The 27,439-nt window shown below is 51.1% G+C and overlaps 1 protein-coding gene across 1 annotated transcript; it reads right to left on the minus strand.

Annotated features, from left to right (window-relative positions):
• Positions 1-24,829: 24,829 nt before the first annotated feature.
• Positions 24,830-25,546, minus strand: LOC133897442 (zinc finger protein 2-like). Its single transcript, XM_062338175.1, has one exon. The coding sequence runs from the start codon at positions 25,380-25,382 to the stop codon at positions 25,005-25,007; it is 378 nt and encodes a 125-aa protein (XP_062194159.1). The 5' UTR covers positions 25,383-25,546; the 3' UTR covers positions 24,830-25,004.
• Between the last annotated feature and the right edge of the window lie 1,893 nt (positions 25,547-27,439).

A 27,439-nucleotide genomic window follows, 5' to 3' on the forward strand; every position in this document is an offset into this window, starting at 1 on the left:
GGGGAAGATTCGGAAGTTGTTGGTCCCCGAGGGCCAGCAGGGGGCCCTGGTGGTGACGCCGGCGAGCTTCCCGCCGGCGACGACCCGCCCGGGGTGCATCGTCCTGTTCAGCTACTTTGTGGCGGCCGGGCTGGTGCCGCCGTTCTCCACGTTCTTCCTTCAAATCCTCGACACCTACGGGATCCAGCTGGTGCACCTGAGCCCCAATTCGGTCGTGATCCTGGCGGTCTTCGCCCACTTCTGTGAGATGTTCGTGGGGGTGCCGCCATCGGTGACACTCTTCCGGCATTTCTTCGCGCTGCAGTCTGCTGGGAAGAAGAGGGGCTTCTCCACCGCGGACGTCGCCGGCTGCTGCAGCTTCCGGCAGCTGCAGCTTCCGGCTGCGGGACGGCCTGGGGGAGCGATACATCCCCCAGGTGCTGCGAAGCAAGTGGGAGGAATGGCGGCGCGATTGGTTCTACGTCGACGTCGACCCCCACGACCATCTTACCCTGCCGGAGGTGGCGGCGGAGCCCTAGAAGGTGACCTGGGAGGTACCGCCACCGACGGACGCGCGGCTGGAGCCGGTCTTAGAGCGCATCGGGTTCCTGCACGACGCCGGGCTCACCTTGGTGATGGTGGTGGCGGATTTCCTGCGCCGCCGCTTGGCGCCCCTGCGGGAGCGGGCCTGGCCTTGCTGGCTCTACACCGGCCCTGAGGACATCACCCGGACCCAGATCGGCGAGGATTGGGACCTGGGCACGCCGGAGTTGAGGGGCATGCTCCGGGTGGTGACCCGGCTGGATGAGCTGAGCCGGGCGGAGCTCCCGTGGAAAGAGATGGCGCTCTGCGCCAATCCTGAGCGGGTGGCGATCCAGGCGAAGCTGCCGGAGTTCGACGCCCAGGGGTTGGTCGACCGGCCGAGGCGCCGGAGTCCTGAGACCACCGAGATCCCCGGGGTGGATGAGGCGGCTGGCGAGGAGGCCGCAAGTGGTCCGGCGCGGGCTGGTGGCCCGGGCGCCACGAGCGGCTAGCCACAGACCAGCAGTAGGGCTGCTGCGGGCAGCAGCCGCCGCACTGGAGGAGGAGGTACCACCGGCAGAGGCGGCGATGGTGCCGGAGGACCGGGGGAAGCACCCCCGGCTCTTTATCCCTGTGCCGGAGTCCCCGCCGTCGCCGTTGCCAGGCGAGGGGGGAAGCCGGGACGGCCAGTCGTCCAGCGCGGGGCCGTCGGCGGGGGCGGCATCTGCGGTTCTGGAACCGCACTTTGGTCTGCTTGGGCCCAATTCGGTGCCCGAAGACCAAGCGGTGGCCCCGCAGAACCCCTGGTGGAAGAGAAGGAGAGAGGACTCCGGGCCAACGCCATCGAGCCCGGAGTTTAGGATTCCGGCAGCAAGATGGTAGTACCGAAGACCCACAACCACGTAAGTTTTGTCCTTCATTCTTTCTTGGGCGTGCTTTGCCCGGACTAAGTTCTGGATTTTGATCTCGTTCTTCTCCTGCAAGCCGCCTACGGGCGCCGCCGAGAGTCAGGGGCGGCTGGAGGCGCCGATGCCAGCGCCATCCCCCGAGCCGAGCGCGCCCGAGCCGAGTGCACCGGCGGAGCCAGGGCTGGCAAGCGCGGTGGCGGAGCCGAGGCCAGCAGACACGTTGGCGGAGCCGGGGCCGACGGGCGCGTCAGATTTGCCGGAGCCGGCGGACGCGGCGGCGGAGATGGGGCCGGCGGACGCGGCGGCCGAGACAGGGCCGGCGGTTGCGGCGGCCGAGACAGAGACGCAGCCGCCGCCCGAGCGTCCGGCGCCGTCAGAGCCCGCCCCAAGCGCGCCGAGCGCGGGGCGAGTGACCGCGTGGCAGTTTTCGGGGACCCCGAGCCCCCCGGGGGAGGCTCGCAGGGGACCCAGCGCCCAGCTGCCGCCCAGCCAACCCGCCGAACCTCTCCCGATCGTGCTTGGGAGCGTCCGGGAGGTGATCGGGCGGCTGGAGGCGGCCGTAGCGGAGGAGATAGCGCAGCGAGAGGCGGAGCGCGCCGCTCTGGCCACGGAGAGAGCGCAGCTCACCGCGGCTTGGCGCATTTTCGACTCCCGCCTTGCCGCGCCGCGCGCCGCCAACGAGGACGAGCAGCGCGCCATGGAGGAGGGCCGGAAGGCCTTGGAGGAGGCCCGCGCGGAGGTCGCGTGGGAGCGGAAGGCTCTGGAGGACACCCGCGCGGAGGTCGCGCGGGAGCGGGAAGACGCCGCCCTCCTGGCCGAGGCATCACAGCAGCAGGCTGCCGAGGCCCTTGCCAGGGAGAGGCAGGCGCAGGAGTGGGAGGAGACGGCGGCGAACCGGGAGAGGGCAGCAGAGGCCTTCCAGGCCGACCTAGCTCGCCAGAAAGGCGAAGTCGACCGGACCCGCGCCGAGCTCCAATACTGGGCGGAGGAACTCCAGCACATCGAGGGGGAGCTCCAACGCTGGGAAGAGGATGTCGCGATCCGGGAGACCGACGCCGAGATGACGGCGGCAGACTTGGGCGCCCGGGAGGATCTGCTGGCCCGCCGGGAAGCGGAGGCTACCGAGGCGGCGGCGGTCGCTGCTGCCAGGGAGGAGCGGATCGCCAAGTCCGAGGCGGAGCTGGCCGCCCGCGAGCAGGCCCTGTCCTTCCTGGCAGGGCAGGTGCAGCTGGCCGCGGGCCAGGCACCCGGCGCTGGCTCTGCTGGTGCGGTCGGGGGCCAGGGGCTCGAGGAGCGGCTGCGGACCACGACGGAGGAGCTCGAGGCTGCCTCGTTCGAACGGGCCAGCCTGCAGCTGATGCTATAGGACACCCTCCGGCGGATGCAGCGGTCCGTGATGGCGGCCGGACTCGGGCAACTTCTCGTGTAGAAGAAGGGGGGAGGCCCTAGCCGGTACGCCCTAGGCTTCCAGAAGGTCTGCGAGTGCCTCGAGGCGCTGCCCTGGGCCGTCTAGGAACTCGCCGCCCGGGAGGGGCGTGGCTTGGCCCAAGCAGTGGCCGAACACGTCCTGGCTTGCTACCGGAGCCGAGACCCGAACTTCCCGCTGGAGCCAGCTCAGGAAGGGGTGGTTGAAGCCGAGGAGGAGGCCGCCCGGGAGGAAGTTCGGAGCACCGCCGCCGCGGTGGCGGCCGGTTTCAAGCGGGAGGTGCCACCGCCCCTAGTCCCGAGGAGCGACAACGAAGGCTCCGACTCCAACTCCGACTAGGCTTTTGTAGTAGTTTTTTCTTCTTCTTTTCTTTTTGACTTGATGTAAATATGGGAGTGATCCCACAGAACAGCTATCCTTTTTTGTGAATATAATGGAAGCCTTTCTTTGGGGTCGCAACTCCAGTATTCTTCTGAGTGCTTAGCGTAGTTTCTGCTGTTTTCACTTGACGCCCCGAGGAGTACTCAGTCGGACCGACCCCGACCTTTCCTACCCCGAGAACGAAGTTGCCCCGACCGTCCTTCTCGGTGCGTTCAGCCCCCGAGCCCTCTCGAGTCCGCAACGGCTAAGTCAAAAGACAAAGGCACGAACTTTCTTGCTCAGGAGAAAGATCGATCCAGCATGGAGCACGCCATGACCGGTGAACACCTTTCCACCTTGCGACCACTCAGTCAGTAGACTGGAGACACGCGCGGGCGAGAATGTGACCTAGAGTCCCCATGGTTCGGTAGTGCCCGGGCTTAGGACGGACCGGACCGAGCACCGACAGCCCGCCCCTGAGGCCTAGGCTCCGGACTACTCGAGCGGCTCGAGCGATAGGATTACCCAGGGCACCCAGGGACTCGGTAGTGCTCGGGGCCCTAAAAGCGGACCGAACACCACGACCACCATGAAAGACTTCGATCGGACATTACCGTACGTACAGTACACCTTTCTACGAACCGTTCTGTCGTTCTAGGAAAAAGTGGACACGCGGTAGGGTTTTGTGCGCGAGGAGATCATCTCACCGAGCAGATTAGAATACGAGGGCCCCCGAAGATGACTCGGGAACAAAATATTATTGAATGTAAATTCGTCTGAATTTAGCCACTCACCGGACAGCTGTCGGCCTTTCGGCCGACCGATCCAGGAGGGTCACGCGCTCCGAGCTCGGGGTGCCCGGGGACTTGGTTCCCACGGCCGGGGTGCCCGAGCACCAGGGGGCGCGTGAGGAGCCCGGGGTCAGGCGATCTCGACCACTCACGCTTGAGCGGTAGGACCACCCAAGGACCCTTGGGGCCGAGCAGCGACCTAGGTACTGAGGCCCTCGCGGTCGAGCTGCTTTTGCTTTTGATTGTCGATCTGTGACTTGATAAAAAATGGAGAAATTCTTTGCTTGGTGCGCTCTGTTAGTGCGGTACTCATTATAGACTGCTCTCGTTTTCGACCCGAGACCTCTCGAATACCCAGATCGGCGGATAAGAGCAGACAGAGGCATAACCCAGAGGTCCTATGGTTCGGTGGCGCCCGGGTATGACAGACCAGACCGAGCACCGACAGCCTGCCCCTGGGGCCTAGGCTCCGGACTACTCGAGCAGCTCGAGCGATAGGATTACCCGAGAACCCCAGGGACTCGGTAGTGCCCGGGAGCCTGCCACGACACCGAACACCACAGCCTACCACAACAGACGTAAGCCAGCGGCAATTGCCCGCGCGCATACCGATCGGGATTCTTTTATCAGCGGGGAAAAAGAGAGAGCGAACTTTTCTCGCACAATCGAGCATCTCACCAGACAGATTAAACATATAGAATCCAGGAAAATGAAATTTGACAGAGGGATTGCACAATGATATTCATACTGTATTGACAAATTTTATTTTACAAGGTTGGGTGACTTACCCAGATAGTGGTAGCCCCCGGTCAACTTGGGCGGGGGGGAAGCCCCCGGCCTGGTTGACCTGAGCCACGAGCATGGCCATCTACGGGTAGAACTTGCACAGGTGCTCGATGTTCCACGGGTTGGGGAGCGGTTGCCTGTCTTCTGCAGCTAGCCGGAAGGAGCCTTCTCGCGGGACACCGATCACGGTGAAGGGGTCTTCCCACATAGGGGACAGCTTATTCCTTCCTTCACGTGACTTGACGCGTCGGAGAACTAGATCCCCCACCTCGAGAGACCGGGCCCGGACGTGGTGCTGATGGTAGCGCCGCAGGCTTTGCTGGTAGCGGGCTGCTCGGACGGCGGCACGCCGCCGGTGCTCCTCCAAATAGTCGACGTCGTCGCGCCTCTGCTGCTCCTGTTCGCCTTCAAAGTAGGCATGCACCCGAGGGGAGCCTAGAGTGAGCTCGGAGGGGAGGACCGCCTCAGCGCCGTACACGAGGAAGAAAGGAGTCTCCCCGGTAGCGCGGCTTGGCGTGGTCCGGTTGGCCCATAGCACGGCAGGCAGCTCGTCGACCCACCCCTTCCCGTGCTTTGCGAGCCCGTCGTAGGTCCGGGTTTTGAGCCCCTTCGGTATCTCTGCGTTGGCGCGCTCGACCTGCCCGTTGCTCCGAGGATGAGCAACGGAGGTGAAGCAGAGCTTGATGCTGAGATCTTCGCAGTAGTCCCCGAACAGGGCACTTGTGAACTGAGTGCCGTTGTCGGTGATGATCCGGTTCGGGACACCAAAGCGACTGATGATGCCGCGGATGAACTGGAGCGCCGTGTTCTTGGTCACCTTGATGACTGGGACCGCCTCCGGCCACTTGGTGAACTTGTCGATGGCGACGTAGAGGTACTCATAGCCCCCGATTGCTCGGAGGAATGGACCCAAAATGTCCAGCCCCCAGACCGCGAAAGGCCATGACAGGGGGATGGTGTAAAGAGCCTAAGCTGGCTGGTGAATCTGCTTTGTATGGAACTGGCATGCTCTGCAGTGCCGAACCAGCTCGGAAGCATCCTGGAGAGCTGTAGGCCAGTAGAAACCTTGTCGGAAGGCCTTCCTGACCAGCGTGCGGAACGATGCATGGCCACCGCACTCGCCCTCGTGGATCTCAGCGAGAAGCTCATCGCCTTCTGCCCAGGTGATGCATTTCAGGAGAATGCCGCCTGCGCTACGCCAATAGAGATCCCCATCTACTATGGCATAGCGTTTGGACTGCCGAGCAACTCTTTCGGCAGACGCCTCATCCCCGGGGAGGAACTTTTCCTTCAAGTACCCTCGGATGTCGTCCATCCACGAGGCATCTTGAGAACATTCAGCAAGCGCAGCGCACTCGCCGGACGGTGGCACCCTGACAGGGCTTCCCACTGAGGGCGCCGCCGGGGTCCCCTGAATTGAGTTCGAGGTTTCCCCTTCGCCCTGTTCGGCAGGCAGGACGGAAGGCCGTGTGAGTCTTTCTTCAAAGACTTTGGCAGGGACGCGCGCACGGGAGGAGGCCAGGCGGGAGAGGTCGTCGGCCAGAGCGTTATCACGGTGAGGGATGTACCGCAGCTCCAGGTTGTCGAAGCGCTTCTCCAGCTTCCTGACTGCCGCCACGTACGCCGCCATTTGAGGATCCGTGCACTGGTACTCTTTGGATACCTGGTTGACCACCAGCTGGGAATCTCCCTTGACCAGGAGGCGACGAATCCCGAGGCCCACCGCGGCTCGGAGGCCAGTGATGAGACCTTCATATTCCGCCATGTTGTTGGGTACGCGGAACTGCAGCTGCACGACGTACCGGAGTTCTTCACCCGTTAGGGAGGTGAGAACCACTCCGGCCCCCGCGCCTTTCAGCGAGAGGAAACCATTGAAATGCATGATCCAGTACCCGGGCGCATTGTGCCCGGGATCTGCAGAGATCTCTTCTGGGACGACCTTAGGGACGGGCGTCCACTCTGCCACGAAGTCAGAGAGTGCCTGGCTTTAGATCGCCTGGCGGCTGACAAAGTGCAGGTCGAACTCCGCCAGCTCCACCGCCCACTTGACTACACGCCCAGTGCCTTCTCGGTTCCGGAGTATGGGTTCCAGTGGGTACGTGGTAACCACCGAGACCTTGTGCACCTGGAAGTAGTGGCGCAACTTTTGGGAGGCGATGAGCACGGCGTAGAGCAGCTTCTGAGCCTGGGGGTACCTTGTTTTGGCCTCCCGGAGGACTTCACTGACGAAGTACACCGGTCACTGTACCCGGCGGGCCTGGACCGCGGCCTCACCCGAGGGGCTGTTACAGCTCCCAGTCTCGGCGACGTGGTCGGGGCTGACCGGGTGCTCGGGCTCTACTCCCTGGTCGGGAGGAGCCGAGTGCTCGGGCTCGACCCCCTGTTCGGGAGGAGCCGAGTGCTCGGGCTCGACCCCCTGCTCGGGGGGAGCCGCGAGGACGGGGGAGTGCCCTGGGACGGCCGGGAGCTGGGACCCAGCACCTGGCCCCGGGCACTCGTCGCGCTCCACCACCAGCACCTGGCCCCGCGCACTCGTCGCGCTCCACCACCAGCACCATGCTTACGACCTAAGGAGTGGCCGATACGTAGAGTAGCAGTGGCTCGCCTTTGGACGGAGCCACCAGCACGGGTGGTGAGGTGAGATACTTCTTCAGATCGCGGAAGGCCTGCTCGGCCTCCGGCGTCCAGTCGAAACAACCGGTCTTCTTCAGAAGCTTGAAGAGGGGGAGCCCCCACTCCCCAAGTTTTGAGATGAAGCGCCCGAGGGCCGCCATGCAGCCGGCGAGACGCTGAACCTCCTTGAGTCGAGCCGGGGGTCGCATCTGCTCGATGGCCCGGATCTTCTCTAGATTGGCCTCGATCCCTCGGCTAGAAACCAAGAAACCGAGGAGCTTGCCCGCAGGTACCCCAAAGACACACTTCTCGGGGTAGAGCTTCAGGCGGGTAGTGCGGAGACTATTGAAAGTCTCGACAAGGTCTTCGAGCAGGGTGGCGCGGTCTCGGGATTTGACCACGAGATCATCGATGTAGGCCTCGACGTTGCGGTCAACCTGCGAATCAAGGGTGATGCGAATAGCGCGCTGGAAAGAAGACCCAACGTTGCGCAAAACAAAAGGCATCGACATATAGCAATAAGTCCCCACCGGGGTGGTGAAAGCAGTTTTTTCTTCATCCTCTACGGCCAGGCGAATCTGGTGATAACCAGAGTTTGCATCTAAAAAACACAAAAGATCACATCCCGCGGTTGCGTCTACAATTTGATCTATGAGGGGCAAAGGAAAAAGATCTTTAGGGCAAGCCTTGTTTAGATCGGTGTAGTCCACGCACATGCGGAGCTTGCCGTTGGCCTTCGGGACGATAACTGGGTTCACCAGCCACTCGGGGTGGAGGACTTCTCGGATAAATCCGGCGTCAAGGAGCTTGCTGACTTGCTCCCGGATGAATTCCTGGCGCTCAGGCGCCTACCGCCGGACCTTCTGCTTCACCGGGCGTGCGTCCGGACGCACAGCCAAGTGGTGCTCGATCACCTCCCTAGGGATCCCGGGCACGTCAGACGGTTGCCATGCAAACACGTCGGCGTTAGCCCGGAGGAAGGTGATGAGCGTGCTTTCCTATTTGTCGTCCAGGTCACCGTCGATTCGGATGACCTGGGAGGCGTCTTCGCCCACCACGACCTCCTTTGTAGGAACGGAGGCGTCGGCGGTGAGTCAGGGTTTGGATGAAGAGGGTCCCGGGCCCCCTGGATAGCCTTTGACCTCGGCCTGAGCTGAGACCAAGGTCAGGTATGACTGCTCGGCGCAGGAGACGGCACCACCGGAGTCGGTGGTCACGGAGATGGGGCCTGCTGGGCCCGACATCTTGACCGTGAGATACGCATTGTGCGCAGCCATCATGAACTTAGCGAGCGCGGGACGCCCGAGAATGGCGTTGTAGGGGAGGGGGAGCTCCACGATGTCGAAGAGGACGTTCTCCGTGCGGAAGTTATCCCAACTCCCGAAGGTCACGGGCAGCTCGACCTGCTCTAGGGGCAGGGAGTGCCCGGGTGTCACCCCGCAGAACGGAAGCAACGGCGTTAGGCGCCTGGAGGGCACCTGCAGCTTCTCGAAGGCCTCCTTGGAAAGGAGGTTGAGGCCTGCGCCCCCGTCGATCAGCACCCTGCCGACCCTTACATTGCAGATGGTGGGGGACACTACCAAGGGTAGTCGCCCCACTCCTGCAGTACTGGCGGGGTGATCGGCTATACTGAACTTGATCGGGGCGTTCGACCATCTCAGGGGCCTTGTGGCCTCTTCACTCGGGGTTGCCGAGCATACTTCGCGCCGCATGGTCTTGACGCCGCACCACGAGGAAGGCGTACAGGCGCCTCCGTCGATGAAGGCGACAGTGTGCTCGGGCTCCTAAAAGCTGAGCTCTATGTTGCCGGGGGCGGCCTCAGCGTCGCCTCCCCCGTGGGACTCATCGTGCTCCCTTTGGCGCTGCTCGACGAGGCCCTTGATCGTACGGCACTCCGTGAGGTCATGCCATCTGGTCTGGTGGATTGGGCACCATTTGCCTGGCTTGGGCCCCGCAGGAGCGGGGGCCCTTGCTGGAGCGGGAGCCCGGGCGGGGGCCGGAACCCTTGCCGGAGCCAGAGCCCTAGGAGGGGCCCGGGCCGGGGCTCTTGCGGGCGCGGGCCGTCTGTCTGCGGCCGCCCGGTGTTCTTGCCGGCGGTAGGGCTCTTGGGCCGGCCTATGGGCGGGGCCCTGGGCCGGCTCGATGGGGACAGCCTCGCGCCTCCTTCTCTTTTTCTTTTCCCGCCTGTTGGTGCGGGAAGAACTTGGTTGATCCGCGGCAGGGCGCTCGCGGCGCGGAGCGTGCCAAGCCCGCACCTCCGCCGCCTTGGCGCACTTGTCGGCCAGCGTGAAGAGTTCCGCAGTGGTCTCGACCTCGTGCGTACCTAGCTTCTCGAGCATCCGCTCGTCGCGGACGCCCTGCCGGAAAGCAACGATAACAGCGTGGGGGGTTATCCGCGGGATAGTGTTGCGGACCTGGCTGAAGCGTTGAATAAAGCACCGCAGCGTCTCCCCCTCCTGCTGCTTGACGGCGTGGAGGTCGCACTCCAAGCCGGGGCGCGTGAACGTGCCCTAAAAATTAGCCACGAACTGGTGGCAAAGATCATCCCAGGAGCTAATAGATCCTGGGGGTAAGTTCATGAGCCAAGAACGGGCAGAGCCCCTCAAGGCAACATGAAAATAATTAGCCATCACCTTTTCGCTGCCACCAACCGCCTGGACAATGGTGGTGTATATCTGGAGGAACTCAACAGGGTCGATGGACTCGTCGTACTTCTCCGGCAGCTCGGGGCAGAACTTGGAGGGCCATTTGACCCGGCGGAGCTCGCTAGTGAAGGCACGGCAGCTGCTGTCGTACCCTGTGGCGCGGTTGGCATTCCTGGGCGGTGAACACCGGGGAGCCCTGGTGATCATAGGCCGGCAAAGAGGAAGCCTGGTCCTCAGCTTCGGCCTCCTACCGGGTCTCTCGCTGGCGCTCGAGAGTGACACGCGCGTCTTCGAGGCCCCTCGCTCGTTGAGACTCTAGCGGAGGTCCTAGGCTTCGGACGTGGCCAGGGGGGCGGCGCTCCGCCTGGAGGCCCCCCGGCCAGTGCGAACGTTACCCGACGATGGGCTGGTTCTGGCGGCGCCACGCTGGGTGGTGGCGCGAGAACTCTCGGCCAGCACCTGGCGGCGAGCAGTGCCGACCAGGGCAGCGACTTCCTGGAGCCAGCGGCCCTCCGGGGTTTCTGCCATCGTCTGGACAGGCGGATGCCTGAGGAGAGTGTGTGCCGCAAGCAGCGAGCTCCCGGGACTGGCGTCGCCGAAGGCGAGCCTACGCCGGAGAGGCGCCCGGCGCTATCCAGACGCGGACCTGGCGGCAGGAGTTTCGACCACCGGCTGGGGGTCAGATGGTGCACCGGCGACGGCGGCGGCGGCCCTGCTGGGCCCAGTGCCCAGGTCCCCTTGGGAGGGGAACGCCGCGAGTGCAGATCGCGGCTGCTGCTAGGACGCAGCAGCGGCTGGGGCCTCCTGTGCGAGGGGCTGCATTTCCCCGCTGGAACTGGAGCCGGAACGCTGGAGGCGGTGACCACCGGCCATTTTTTTTGCGGAAGAAAATAAACAAACAGATTCAGGGATGCTTCCCCCCTACCTGGCGCGCCAGCTGTCGGAGGATTAACTCTAGTCGCAGGGATCCCGAGAGACCCCTTTTTAGAGATTCAGCCGGGGGATGATCCTGAATACGTTCGTTGGAGAAATAAATGGGAATGAATGCAACGGCCGGTGGTGGGGGTGTTGACCTAGTGCAAAAAGAAGTAAATGCACCAGAATTTAGACAGGTTCGGGCCGCACGGGGGCGTAATACCCTACTCCTGTATGGATACTATAACTGTCCTGAGGAAGTCCCTTAAGGATGTTGCTAGTTACAAGAATGTTGGTCTATCTAAGAGCTTGAGGCTCCTTATTCTTCGGCTGGGACTGGGCTCAGCCTTCCTCACAGTGTTCTCTTGCGCTGTGTTCTTGTCTATCCGTTACCTCTAACCGTCTTCTTCATCTATGCTCTTTCTTGTGTCTCTTTTCACTTGGTCTTTCCTTTTGTGCCGCCGGCTGCTTTAAGTACCCGCCGGCCGCGACATGCCCCGAACGGAAGGAGGGGGCACAAGTTCCGAGACGCCATAAATGGAAAGGGCGTCATCATTTCCTCTGGGCGAAGTGACCGGGGGTGGAAAAAGAAGGCACACGCCCGGTCATCCGTCGCCATAAATGCCCTGGTAACGGGCCGTGGAGAGGGCCATCCGGGCAGCCGCAGAGCAGCCCGGCGTGCCCGCCCTGTCTTGTTCCCCTGCCACAGCAGCGCGGCAGACGGAACACCTTGGTCCTTACGACGTTATCCCGAGACAGGCCAGATGGCACGGGACGGGACCCGTGCAATTAATAACCCCACATCTCTCTGCCAAAACATGGCAGGAACTGACGCTGAGTGTGGTGGGAGCAGTTGGAGGTGACAGGCCACGCACGCTCATTAAATGCGGCCTCGGGCCTTTGACTGGTTGACACCTCATCGGTGGGCCCCTCGGGGGCCTTTCTGGGTCGTCGGGGTACCGAGTGCTCGGGGGTACCGTTCACCTCCCCGAGCATTCTCTCCCGAGAATGCCTTTCCTTGTCCTCGGGGTACCGAGTGCTCGGGGGTACTATTCACCTCCCCGAGCACTCTCTCCCGAGCACTCTTGTACGGGTCCTCGGGGAACTGAGTGCTCGGGGGCTGCCGCACGCAGCCCCGAGCACTCTCTCCTGAGCACCCTTGTACGGATCCTCGAGGAACCGAGTGCTCGGGGACTGCCGCACGCAGCCCCGAGCACTCTCTCCCGGAACTTAGCTCTCCGGGTCGTCGAGGGACTAGGGTGCTCGGGGGTGACCGTACACCTCCCCGAGCACTCTTGTACGGATCCTCGGGGAACCGAGTGCTCAGGGGCTACCGCACGCAGCCCCGAGCACTCTCTCCCGGAACTTAGCTCTCTGGATCGTCGGGGGACTAGGGTGCTCGGGGGTGACCGTACACCTCCCCGACCACTTTTTTCCCGGTACTTGGATTCCGTGGATCATCGGGGAACTGGGGTACTCGGGAGCCACCGACTGTGGCCCCGAGCGCCTTCTCCCGTGACTTGATCTTTTCTCATCCTACAGGAGAGACCCCGCGGGATGGCGCCATGTGGCGGATGGATGGCCTGGCCTCGGGATTCGGGGACACCCGGTTCCTGACACACCGACACTCGTGGTCTGACAAACAGGTGCGCTGCCACATGGGCTGCCACATGGATTTCCCACAGTCTATCCACCCAAGCTCACGGTCTGACCGCCGGCAAATAGAGGCTCAGGTTAAGTGGATCGATCACTTCCTTTTGCTATCTCCCTCTCACTTTTCTCTCACTCTCCATCTCTCCACCCAACCCTAGAGAGAAAAAGAGAGCTCTACTCATTGCGTTCAAAGGTTGGAGATCGGAGTTGAGAACTCCCACGAGCTTCCCAGAGGACTTCCCCAAGTTTTCCCCCTCTTCTCCCTCGCCGGAGACCCGTTCATTTACCGCAAGCTTCACCACCACTCTAGGAGCCAATCTGTGAATCGGAGCCTCCCCAAAGCATTCGATTCCAATAGAAAGATTCCATAAGCTGAGGTGAGCTATCTCCTACTGTTTCCCCGTTGCTTTCAAGCTTGATTCGACCCTCGTGTCATTTAGGCGCAAGTTCAACCTAGCCTAGATCCAATCCATGGGATATTTTGAGTTTATCTTGGTGATTGATGTCCAAATCACTTTAGAAACACTCCACTAGTCCCATAGAGCATTTTGGTACCCTTCCTTATTGAAGGTCTCGCCAAAATCCTCGCCAGCGACCCCACAAAGTCATCGCCAACAAGGTCTGGCGGTCTGACTGCCACTAGGGCTAGTCTGACCACCAGTTGGGACCAGAGAATCCGAGTTGAAAACTTATATAGTACTCTAACCACCACTTGGGCCAATCTGGCCGTTGGTGGGCAGTCTGTCCGCCACCATGCCTACGATCAGACCGTCAGAGGCCAAAACTATCTGCTGGTCACTGGTCAAACTGCCACGTCTACGTTGGTCTGACCGCCAGCCTGTTAAATCTAGGTATACTTAGGTTACCTTATCTCAGGTTTCAAATTTCAAAACCCTAATCACTTAGCGGTCTTTTGCAAATGTTTTTGAAGCTCGACGCTCTATTATACTTCAAGCATGCATCATTTGCGTGTTTTTCTGTCATTCATTTGTTTATGCATTGCATTTTGATTCATTTAGAGGGCGTTACGCTGCCGGTCCAAACGAGTGAAGGCGACGCCAACCTTCCAAAGTTTTGGGGGTGTTGTGCGGGACGTATCAGACAAACCCTAAAGCAGCAAGGCACGCATCTAAGAATATTGCACCCTTTGATTTGAATTGTGGAGTCTAAAATTGATAAATTATGCTTTATGTAAGTTTGCATGTTCAATGAGTCGATGTCGGGTTTATATGGGTAGATCCTTTGTGATGCATTATCCTACATTGGTTATTTGATGATCCATATCCTTGTAGCCTTGAAAGTTATTCGAAACATTAGCCTTGTAGAGTTGATAACATTGTTGATGCCTAGCTTGAAAGTTATTCGAAACACTTAGCAATGCATAGGTCCTCGGTAGAAGTCGAGCAATGGTGCAACCATTGTTCACGAGCTTAGGACTTACATATTGTTCACGAATATTGATTATAATATCGATGGTTGGATGAGATGTGAGGATGAGACGAGATGTGAGCGGTGTTAAGGGTGTCTTCTGCCCCGGAGGAGTTACTTGGGGTAGTTCGGGAGAGGAGCTGAGCAGCATAGACCACTTTGTATCGGTTAAGCACCGTCTATCAGTGTAGTTAGCTTTAGCACTTTTCGTGCTTAATACATGTCACATATGGGAATGATAAGCCGAATACCTTTGTAGTTGTGGCCTTTTGGCGTGCGAGTCGATGGTGTGAGCAGACAGGCTTGTAGGGGTATCCAGTTTGCTCCGGGAATAGTTTTGAATGACCCTGCACCTATTGGTGCATGATTAAACAGTTGGGGTTTATTGGAAAAGGTTGACACGAGTACCCTCTTGCGTGGGCCTGTGTGGACACGTGAGCCGTGTGATCCTCGAGCCATGTAGGTAAAGCAGTACCCCCTACAGGGTGTAAAAACAATTCGAATTGCTGCGCTCTCAGTCATGAGCATGCTTTTGTCCATTTGCATCGGTCATAGAGTTACGCATGTGGGATGGTGGTATGGATGGTATGTAAGGTAATGTTGATGACTGGCTATTGATGTATTACTATGGTTTCATTTACATTTATGTGCAGGTTGGTTGTTATAGGTTTGGAAGTGTATGTTGGTTATGTTTAGATGCTCATACATATGTGTCTAGATTGCTGGCGCATATGTTTTAATCAACCTTGTGGCATTTTTCCTTCTAATGGACCAATGCATAATCCTTGGAGTCGGGTTATTTATATGTACCCTATATGGATTAAGTCTTGCGAGTACCTTCATACTCAGGTGCTCTACAGGTTTTGCAGGTGAGGAAGAGGCGGTGTTTGGCTATTTTATGCCCACCGATGCTAGCGGCGGGAATGAGTAGGTAACTACTCGGAGGTCACGCTTTTAGGGTGAAGCCTAAGGGTATATGGCTTCATCCATCTCTTGTTGTCTATAGCTTTTGTTTTCGCTGTGTAGTTTCTCTTTTGGCTAGAAGTTGATCAGTTTAGTATCCTCCTATATCTCTTTTGCTATAAATTTTTAAACTTGTAAATGCTTAAGAACTTGTAATATAATTTAATTACTCGCTCATTGTTAAGCTTGGTTGTGATTGCTTATGTTGGAAAAGCATGTGTTCCGATCTTGGGCACAAAACACGTGACAGGACTACCAGGATGATATTCTAGTTAATCGTTGAAGTCGTGATTATGTAGATGATCGACTTGGTGATTGACTAGAATATTATTTGGATGGTTCCCCCACATGATCCAAGCTCAGTGCCGGATGGAGATAGGACCTTCAACCAGAACAACAGCCAGAGCGGTAGCCCAAGCAGTTACCTCAACATGAACCAACATCGGCATGGTAATTCATTAATATATGAATGCATTTGCTGATGTTTGATTGAAAAATATCCTGGTTTTCAATAGTTTTTGTTTCCCTTTTTTGAAGACATCTGATCCTTTGGAGGATTCGATAACCGATGAACCGAGGTGGCATGCTAGCCAAGGTCCAAACAAGCTCTCGCCCACTAGGGCACCTATTGCACCCTGGGGATAAGTGGCATCGTACAAGACATGTTGTGGGTATATCGCTAGCGATCGAGTGCTCATCTATTATAACAGTTGGACTAGTGACTGAGAAGACATGACCGTGATCCTTGAGGACAAAAAAAAATGCCATGTGGGATGTGTTGAAAGAAACAATCCAGTTCCCAAAAGGGTTTGAACCACTTGCGACGGATGCTGCAATACCCACCATGGGCATCTCGTTTAAGATTTGGGATGAAGAAGGGTCTAATGTCAAACTTAACATGTACCTGAATTTGCGACCATATTGAGATGCCTTTGTGGAATACAAGACGTTGGAGGAAGCTCTAAAGTCAAGTCAAGTAAACAAGGCCAACTTAAAAAGGAACATTTACCCCCACAGACTTGGCATGGATGGGTACATGAAGAAGATACTACTACAAAATAAGTAAGAAGAAGAACCCACTAATAGTAGTGCCACACCTATGATGGCCGATTGAATCAAAGTAGTGGTTGTTTGGGAGGGTGTCTTCTCGCGGAATGGCCACTTATGCTTCAAAAGCTCCTGGGAATAATAAGTGACCCAAAAAATTACAAACGCACACGTCATCTCTTCCCAAGGCTCTTTCAAGCCAAATAGGGAGCAGAACAAACTAACTTTGGCCCTTGGAACTAAGGAGCACCATTGTCGCACGTGAGATGTTGGTGTCGTTCCATGAAAAGATGGATTTCCATAGCACGCCTACACTTATTGGATTCATAGAATAAGCAAAGCAAAACAAAATAAAATGATGAGACAAGTAGATGCCAGCATAGACGAAATGGTACAATAAAAAGTAGATTATATTCATGCATATAACAAGCGGTACATGTAGGCCTGAGCCAAGTGCAAGCCAATAGCAATGCTTTAATCACTAGCCTCGGTGGCCGTCGGAGTAGCTACACATCCATGGAACTTCCTGAAGAGGGCTTAGCCCATTATCTTGTGGACAACATCATAGTATAGACACCGTGCAAGCTACATGTGCCCGTTTTGAACATCTTCATTGAGGCGGCTATGAGCATTTCTTGGTCATCCATGGAAGGGGAGGTTTTGCACACCCACTCGATACCACCGAGCTATGCCAGGGTTGAAGTGGACAAGTTACATCGCAAATACATTGGCATTGAGCTGGACATCCCCAAATAGGAGGGGTAAAGACTCTAGGAGAATTCTTCCATGTGGTTTCATCACGTGGTGTGAGTGTTACATAATCTTTGACTTAGATACAGAAGATGGTAGTGAAGACCCAGACTCTCCATCAAGAAACCTCTCATAGTCATTGCCACCACTTAGAAGAAGTACAGGTCCTCCACCACCACCTAAAAAGAAGTTGTTAATTACCAACATCATCTCATAAATCGCATTCATCTTAGAAGCATGCAACACCACCATCTCAAAGATCACCACCACCTTAGAAGTCACCACCACCTCCTAAGTCTAAAAAGAAATTGAGTGGTAGTATAACATCATTCTTCAATAGTCCATATGAGATTCATGAGAAGAGTGTAGTCGCACCTGAGGTGTTGTGATTTTTTATGCACATGGCCAAAAGATAGAAGGAGGCAAATGAACCTCAGCCCCCGTTAGACTACAAGCGCATTAGCAGTAAGGCTTACTTGAAGAAGGCTAGTGTGGAGGAGTTCCTAGCAAAAGCTCAAGCAAATGGTGAAGAAGGACAAGGAGATGGTGTAGAAGGTCAAGGAGATATCACTGCTAGACAAGGAGATCTAAGATGAAAGTTCAAACTGAGGAACATGTTGATCCACCTAGCTCTGTTACACTGCCTAATATATCAATTGCGGCACTTACCTGACTGGTACATGCAACAATCCAACTAGGATATATCAATATAATGTTCACCATTAGATACAAAGAGAAATATTTTCACAAAACAAACAACCACTACTATAGAACTAGGCTTATATGTCGGCCTATCACTGTCGGTTCTTCATGGACCGACAGTGATGCGGCATTACTGCCGGTTCATAAGCCGCGCAGGAAGAATCAGCCATCGTGGCTTATGAACCGACGGTGATAAGGGTCATCACTACCGGCTGATGGATTGAGCCAGCAGGGATACCCAGCACCCTCATCACTGCCGGTTTAATCCACTGACCGGCAGTGATATATGTACGTCACTGTCAGTGGATTATATGAGCCGGTAGTGATATCCTTCACTTCCCCACCTTCTTCTACCTCGAGCTAACAGAGTCATTTCAGAACTCTCTACCTCACAAAATGTCCTATGGCAACAAACACTTCATCCTTCTCCTGCATTGATTCCCCCACTACTCAAGCTCAATTTTGGTCAAGAAGGAGGTTTAGATGATCTCTCTCTAGCTATCCAAACAAAATCCCTTATTTCCTCTCCATTTGCTCATTTTCCTTTTCTTCATTTTTTAGGGCAAGTGAACTCTGGATTTTTCCCCAATAGCAAGCAAGCTTCTAGCAGGAGTCTCTTGAGCTCAAGTAAGTTGAAATCCCCAAGGTTAATCCTATATTTAGCATTTTAACTCAAAATGTTACCTGAAAAAACAAAGTTAATTTTATCCCTATAGAGACCTAGGTAAATCTTCAAAGTTGATCCTAATGAACCATAGGAATAAATTTAGAAGTCTACAATATAGAAACTTTAGGTATGAGCATATTTATTTTTGATTTTTAATGAATTAGAGAAAATAGCCATGATATTTAGGTATGTAGCAACATCCAGTTGTATTTTTTATATTTTATTTAATTAGCAACCTCCAATATAGAAACTTTAGGTATAAGCGTATTTATTTTTCATTTTTTAGGGGTTGAATAATAAAGAAAGATTCTAGGGATGGAACCAACAAATACTCATCGGAAGCGAGCGCGAAAGCATACAAAAGGCGGCTCCTCCAACCCGGGCATTGCTGGTAGGAGATGGCGAGGTAATTTATTTGTTGTTGATCACAAAATCTTGTAGATATTTTGAATTTGCATTTACAATAATGATATAATTGTAGATGGACAGAAGATGGATGTACAATATGAGCCGTGTGAGCACAGAGTACAAGAATGACGTGGAGGGTTAAATACAGAGTCTCAATACATGTGTTGTCCATACGTAGATTGTGAGAACAAGAAACAATTCTCCACCACCCTGTAGATACATTCCCACTTGATGCCAAGGGGCTTTATGCCTGGCTATACCCGTTGGACCGAGCATGGTGAAACTAAGATTGTACAAGAAGGGCAATACATTGGAAGAGAAGACGAAGACATGTGTACCAATATGTCGGTCGATGATGGAATTATACCTCACTTATGTTATGGAAGCTTCAATATGTAATTTAAATAAATATGTATTAGGATTTTAGGTTAACATAATATTAATAAATACAGATAGTAAAAAATTAATTGAAAACATTTGAGTAGCATAGCAGTTTGTTAAGTTTTACTTGGAGCAGGTCGTAGGTTCAAGTCTCAGCATGCGCGTAGCCAAATCAAATTTTCTTGCTCCCCGCACCTGCAGTGAAAGGGGTTTCACTGCGGGTGCACATATTCGACTGGCAGTGAAACCACTTTTAATGCCGGTGGACTTTGGGCCGACAGTGAAACCCCTTTCACTGCGATTGTCCTATTGAGCCGGCAATGAAGGTCACCTTTCACTGCTGGTGGACTTCTTCATCCGGCAGTGAAAGTCCTCCCCCTATAATATTGCTCGACGCCTCACATCCTCTAACACTTAGAATTTTTTTTCCCTTCCTCGTGCCCTCACCGACGCCGCCATCCCCATCCCAGAGCCCCGACACCACCGTCCCCGTCCCGAAGCCCCGACACCACCATCCCTGTCCTGGAGCCCCGGCCTCCCAGTCTCGGAGCCCCACCGTCCCTGGAGCCCGTTGTCCCCGTTCCGGAGCCCTGCCGTCCCCTCTTTCTCCACTCCCAAGGTTAGTGATAACATCTCCCGCCATCCTCCTCCTCTCCTCTGTTCTCCCCTCATTTCCTCTCCTCTTCTTGTTCATCAGTTTCCCGTGACCTCATACTGGTGTAGACCGCAGACCGTTGCTTGTACCACAAGCCGTTGCTTGTACAGATTTCCTGAATGAATGCTTTTGTGCACTTATGCATGTTCGATGGATGTTTTGCCATAGATAGGAATATGAAAGTCATCTTTAATAGCACATAGAATTCATGAAGTCAACTGTATTTTCTTATCTATTGGGTGCTGGATGTGTTCATGATATTCATTGTGTGTATTGGCCTGATGGACAACTATTTGCACTTCAAGTTAGATTTTGCAGCAATTTAAGAAGTATGTAGAACCATAATTTGTAAAACCAGTCCAATTTCAATTGACAGATGCATGTGTCCTATTCCAATGCTCCCCTATTTCTTCATAAGTGGTGAACTTGAGTGTAAGACTATTACAATGTTTAGTCTCCTTTCCAATTTCCCCCATATTTATTTTAACGCTCTATCAAACTAAGTCCTGCTTGTTAATGTAAAGGATGCATCAATGTTCTCAGTCAAAAAGAGCTATATGATCCTTTCAGCAATGAGAAAGTAAATATGGGATTACTTGCTTATATTGTTGTATATCCCAAGTTATGCAGTTGCTTAGGACATGACAGGAATGGAACTTCAATCAACTAGCTGACATGTTTTTTAAATTCAATCAAAACTCAACCATTCAAAACAGCATTGTTTTCTTACTTGTTTTAGTTTTTTTGCAAATGATGAAATTAGAGAACTATTTACCATACATATGACTGCAAAGCTTGATTAGGATGGTTATTACACATGCACCTTGCATGTCTTTCCACTATCCCAGTCGAGCTTGCAGTCGTATATAATTATCTCCATAATCTAATGTGGACCAATCAAATAATAGACTCTTTTTTGGATGGTGGTTGCATATAATGCTGGTGACTATTTTTTTTTATTTGTTGCTTTTCTTCTTTTGAAATACAATAAAATAGTGGCGATGATGATATGGCTCGAGATCATATTTCTTTATTACTTCTAGGACTTAAGTACTGATTACCTGTTCATAGACTACTAGTTCAGAGAGAAGCTTGTCTGAAGACGAGCTGGACGCCCTATCTGAGGTTGACCTCAAGAGTTTTCAAGTTGAACATATAATCAGTACTGAAGTCCTAATAAGGCCATTTGGTAGAGCCACTGTGCCTAATAGTTCTTTGCAAGAACATTCTTTGGTGTTAGTGTGATTTATAGTATATCATTTTTGCATATTCTCTGAAATTTAGGACTGCTATGACATGGTATATTGTTCATCGTAGTCGGCAAAGTGGAGTGTTCTCCAGTTGGGAGGAATGCCACACACAAGTTAATGGATTCAAATGAGCATGTTACAAAGGATACAAGTCCAAACATGAAGCTGTTGCGGCATATAATAGTCAAGTTATCCAAGCTGAGTTATAATTGGCTAACTCAAAAATAAGAAGAAGTGTGATTTCATGTGTAAAGATGTTATAATTCTAGTTCTGGTTGTAATCATCATTATTTTTCAATGTAAGATCAATGTTACTTGTAAGATCAATGTGTCAACTGTCAGTACCTTTATACCTATTTTGCTATGTAAGATGTGACTTTTTTTTGTTAAATATGGTCGTAACATACTCACTTACAATATTATATGTGAGAATTAATATGTATATATGTGTGACATTAATTACTATGTATTAACCACCAACCGGTAGTAATACCCAAGGAATCACTGCCGGTCGAATCCTTCAGCCGGCAGTGATAACCACTTTCACTGCCGGTCCATGGAGCCAGCAGTGATAGTCCCCGACTATCATTGCCTGTTACCCACTGCTGGCTCCAAAACCGGCTATGAAGGGGGTTTTAGAGCTGGCGGTGATGTACTGTTCTATAGTAGTGAACATATTATGGCTGGAATTCTGGGATTTGTATCAATTGTACCAGTAGGACATCCTCGATGTTACTGTACTTAGATGTTGGACTCTGTAAGTATCTTATGTATAATTTATGGTATACATTTTGTATGATTAAATTGCATATCTAACTTATTTCTTATGTAAAATGGAGATATAGACATGCTGAAATATTGGCATTGACAGAATAGGATTCCTTGATCCGAGACATGTAAACGAGATACTTGTCAAAGACAACTCAAAAGAAATCGACGACTACTTATTCAAGGCTATGCTCAAGCAACAATACAAGAACTTCATACTTTTCCCTATAACTTTCAGTGTGTGTTTCAATATCTGCTCGTATACGCAACAAGATGTTAGCGCTATTTGACTATGGTGACATATATGTGCAATTTTCACTAGATCCTCCTTGTCATCAAGCCAGATCTTGGACTCACTAAGGAAACTACAAACATAGTTCTAACCTTTCATAGACTTGCTAAATAAGTAAACTTGATCATTCTGTTATTGCTCTAGTAATCTTCCATTTAATTGCATCTATGTTTAATTACAATTCATAATTACGCACAAGGTGTTCACACGATACTATAGAAAGAGTGTTCGATATGACCTATACAAAAAAAATATTTCTTTATCTGAACCAACTTTTTGAGGAATATTCATGTCTCGCAATTCCTACTAAATGATTCGTTCTATGGCACTGAAGTTTCATTTCTTTTTTCTTTTCCTTTTATTTTAGGAATTTTGGGAAGTGTATAAGGTAGGACCAAGGTGACAAATTATATGGGTTTTATGTATGTAATTCATGTATAGATTCACCAAAAATAGTGTCAACCAAAATGATGCTGATGTATGTAATTACATATTAATACCTATTTTGTAGTTTATATATATGTTCACGGATTAATTTTTCAAATCTTTAATGACAACACTTGAAAGTGAACACAAGTCAACTACTACTCATAAAATCATATCCATTCAAGAACAAGTTGCAGGGTTAATCAATAATCCGGTTATCGACTAAGGGACGAGTTTCATGACTCAAGCAACCATAATTGTCGAATGACTCGTGACTTAGGTAGTTCTCTACCTTCTCGTAAGTAGAAATATGAATAAAATTTGAACTGTAGTAGTGTATATATATTATCAAAAGTACATCTGTATGGTTTGATTTTAAGTTTTTTGTGCTCTATAATTAGAAAAGGTAACAGTCAGAGACGTGATCGGAACATCATATGGATGTCCTAGATGGCAAGTAAAACAGACTGAATGTAGTACAGGCTCAAAGCGTGCACAATGTTGCGCTTTTGGGTTGGCCCGTCTCCCTTCCCTTCTAAAAGAATTCTCTGGTACCCCCCAAAAAAATAAATCTCTGGACATTATAATTTATTTTAAACAGGATAAGTATCAACTATCTTTAATTTAATTTATTTTAAAATGGTAAGTATCCCACAAAGGCATGCAATCACAACTAATAAGACTCTCTCCTTAGCCTCAATTTGAACATAAACAAGTGTATTTTTATCTTTGTGTTATTAACGGAGTCTGGTCATATTTGAAGATTGGAGTTTTCAAACGTTTAACTAGTACTTCGGTTTAATTTTTCTTTAATTTATCTATGTCCAGCCTCTTTATTATTTGAAATTAAATATTACTCAAGGTAAGTCAACAATACATTGAGTACAGATTGTCAAGAAATTTCAAATATCTTTAAATATCATTAGTTTCGAAAGGAATAACATTGCTAGAAACATAATCAATTAGACAAAACTTCGGGATTGCCTATGAATCTCTGCAGCCTATATTTATTTCTTTAGACACACCCAATATTTTTCCATCTATATATGTAAAATGTTATCTGCTATCAGATTTCATTAGAAAAACTAAAATGAAGGAACATGATTATGGTTTCACTTTAACTATAAAATAGTATATTACAAATTGGAACAGACGATGTGACTACAATCCTTTGGCGACATTAATTAAGACCAATATTGAGCTACGTCTATAATGCTGCAAATGAATACTGTAAATGAGCAGAACTTTCACTTCAGATATGTGTACTACTCCGGTCTAAAATACATATTGTCCTAGAATGTATTCAGAAGAGCTTTCAAAATATCAAACGGGAGATAAGAAATATATAGTCAATTCTACACATAAATGAGTTACTTGCATGCATGTACCTTTTTTCTTAACTTCAAACTCCATGTACTAAAATTTATCTTGTATATAAATTTCACTTTTAGTTATTCTGGATTCTAAAAAATCAATTTAAGTGACTGATCGCAGTCTCACTAAAATAATCTGGTGTCAAGTTTGATTGTTTCCGTTTATTTTGTATTTACACTTCCATTTCTTGATTTATGTACGCACTAGTGTTTCTGCAATAAGCGCGCACTACTGTAGAAAAGTCTTCAATCGATCAAATATATTTATATTTTTATGTAGCAATCCCTTGACCATAAAATATATCCTTGCATCTGAGTGGCTCCTATATATCGTACGAGAGAAGAAAAGGAAGGGTGATGGAGCCATTAAAAAAGACTGCGCGGCTGAGAACAACGTGCAGCACCTTTTGGGAGAGCATCCTAGTCTCAGAAGAGATATTTCAATCTTGCCGATGATACCACCGCCAGCTGGCAGGGAATTACTGGTGCCACTAAATAAAGTGCTACTATTAAATAGAAATACCCTATTTATCTAAGACCACACGAGGCAGTCTGAACTTTCGGGACAGGCGCAAGAAATCCAATTTGTGTCCCCCCATCCCCACAGAAACACTAGCACAACCACCTGTCGCTGCTACCGCCCCGGCCCGTCGCTTCAAATAATTGCAGTTATTCAGTTGGTATCGCTCTTCGGATAACGACGGAGAGGGAGGTAATAAGTCACGTGCGTTTTGCACGAAGCATTTGGCAGCGACAGGGATGAGCCTAGCTAGAGCTAAGGCCTACTGGACCACACGCATACGCCAATCCAGCCACAGATTTAATTTGCCTTGGATTGCAGTGTAAGAATTACTCCATTGATGAGGCTAGCCATCTGCCTTGTAATGTGTAGGCATCTGCAGTGACAATTTCATGTACGCTGTCGAAGATAGCCTCACCTTTCTTATGTTTCCATTTCTAGGCTTTTACTGTTTTACACATGACAAAGGTATATATATTACTACAGGTAATAGTATTACTCATGTACCAGGCTACAAGCAGTAAAAAGTTGAAAGAAAACATCTCAAAAAAAGTTGAAAAAAAGAGGAAAGAGGAGGGCGATGAGATGAATGAGAAGGAGATCGAGGGAAACCAACAAGAAATTGCTTTCAGTTTGATGGATGAATGCCGAAATTAATCAACAGAAGCTTAATTTATGAGCACAAACACATAACAAGAACTCAGGAAAGGGTTAATTGAATCCTCATATGTTTCTGCGGAAGAACCTCGAGGACGGTGAGCAGCAGGAGCAGCCAATCACAGCTTCAGGGAGAGGTCGATCTCGTCGGTGAGGTCCCGGCTGGCCTGTGCTGGCGACGCCCCGATCTGGTGCGAGGATCTCGCCGCCGAGACCCGGGAAGCAATGCCCGGTTCTTCCTTCCCCCTCCTCGCCTCCTCGTCGGCCCGATCTCTGCCCTGGCCGGCGTGCCGGCGAGCGGCGGCCAGCTCGCGGGCGCGCTTGGCAACGCTGCGTTCGAACTTGTGGGCGTTTTGGTGGCCGCCGAGCGCCTGCGAGGAGTAGAACTTCTTGTCACAGTAGGTGCAGGAGAAGTACCCCGGCGGCTCCGGCTCGGGCGCCAAGGACGGCTGCAAGGAGAGGTTGAGGTCGAGATCGCCCTCCCCGTTGGGATCCATGGCGCGCTGCCGGGGATAGCACAGCACAGCTGAACAGAGGCACCTCGAAGGTGGTGAGCTAATTGAAGCTGTAGCTAACTAGCTGTTTGGAGGAATAATTAATATACTGTGCTGCACCAGTCCCAAATGCTAAAGTACGTACGCGTATACTACAACCCTAGCAAGTGTAGGATTAATTATGTATTGTACGTACTGTGGTCCAGACAGAGTAACACATGCACACACAGTTGAGGCTCCAAAAAACCAATGAAAAGGACAAAAGATTTCATCCATCGACCAGTCCAATGGGAGAATTTGTTGCTGGGCAGGTTATACGTAGGCGCAGCTAGCTAATTGCCTACTTGGACCTTGGACCAGGGATTTCAATTTCATTTTTTTCTTCAGCAGCGAAAAAATCGAAATTTGCAAAATGGTGAAAAAATTCTAGAATTATATATTTTGTTCAGCGTCATAATTACCGAATTTTGCGAAATTTCGACTAAGCTAGCAACGACATCCATGAATGGACCAGTGAGAAACGACTGACTGTTCCTGAGAGTGCACTCACCGTGAGGCCCATGATACCGTATGTTCATTGTCCAGCAGACCTTATATATGGGCCTGTTCTGGTGGGGTTGGCTTCAGCTTTTCTTCACCAAAAAAAGGCCAAGCTAAAAAAGACAAACGTCTGTTGGCAGTACACGTGGAGTTGTTCCAATTCCAAAGGAAAAAAGCCATCACATTTATAATTAGAAGCAACAAGAATATTTTTGGTTGATTTTGTAGGTTGTGATTTACTATTTACCACGATAGTTGGTGCAAATTTTGGAGTTTTGAAATTACTTTTCTCTTTTGATAAAACGATGAGGCATCCTTGTCTCATGCAAGACCGCGATCCAAACTACAGGATTCACAAAGAATTTGGAGTTTTGAATATTTTAGTTTTCCATATTTGAAATATAAATAACAAGTTTAAGTTTATTTCTTTCAAAACTTTGAGATTTCTCAATGAAAATGAATTTTCTAACTCTCCAAATTTGTCTTAAAGTTTTGATTCTTTTGACTACAAATCCATTTTATGCTTTGGATTTTGTAATCTAGAATTAATTTAGAGTTCTAAATTCTTAAATATAGCGAAAGTATTATATTTAAGAATTGAAAATTCAAAAATTATAACCATGAATTTAAATTTAGATTTCAATTTTTGTACCAAATTTTGAAAGTTTGAACACTATGTTGTCATTTTTAAAATATTAAATTGTTAGATCAATTAAGTTTTCTAAGAATTATAATTGAGACAAAAATATTATGAATGTTAACAAGATTTCTAGAATAAAAAATGGTCATGGTGGACTTTTTCCTTTGTCAAATTGTACTACATAACACCTTTTAAATGTTGCACTAGTTACGTGCTCGTGCGTTACAACGGGAGCCGAATATTTTTCACGCTATAATATATATTGCTATTGTAATTTACGAAAGCATATTGTACATATGCATTGATCTGGACTCGTTTTCTCTCTTTTTCTCTATGTGGGCCGGCTGCTCTCTTTCTTTCTTTTTTTTTTTTTACTTTTTCTCTCAGTCCAGCCAGCCACATGGGCATTGGCCCATTTTTTTTCCTTTGGGCCGGCTGTCCTTGTCTCCCCTCGGGCTGATCAACCACCTGGGCCACAACCCAACTCCCTCTTCCTCTCTTCTTCTCTCCCCCTCGCCCACCGGCCTCTCTCTCTCTCTCTCATGGAGGTGGTGGTGGCGTAGATCGATGGTGGCTAGGGTCAGGCGAGGTAACGGACAGGGAAAAAGGCTACCAGCTAGGTGGCTAGTCAGTGAGGAGAAAGAGGTTAAGCTCACCTCGGGCCGTTACGACGATGATGGTGGTGGATCTAGGTAGCTACAACTCTCCATGGGGCTGGATTGGCCTCCATGGGCGGCAGCGCGGTCCAAGCACCAACGACACAAGAGGAAGGCGGATGTGCTGACGCAGGGTGGCAATTGTTCACAATTTTAGACTTCAAATTCTAAAACATTGTGAGATAGCTTAGAACAGAATAATCAGCGCGAACCATGTAGATGCA

Source organism: Phragmites australis, chromosome 17 (genome assembly GCF_958298935.1).
Source record: "Phragmites australis chromosome 17, lpPhrAust1.1, whole genome shotgun sequence".
NCBI lineage: Eukaryota > Viridiplantae > Streptophyta > Magnoliopsida > Poales > Poaceae > Phragmites > Phragmites australis.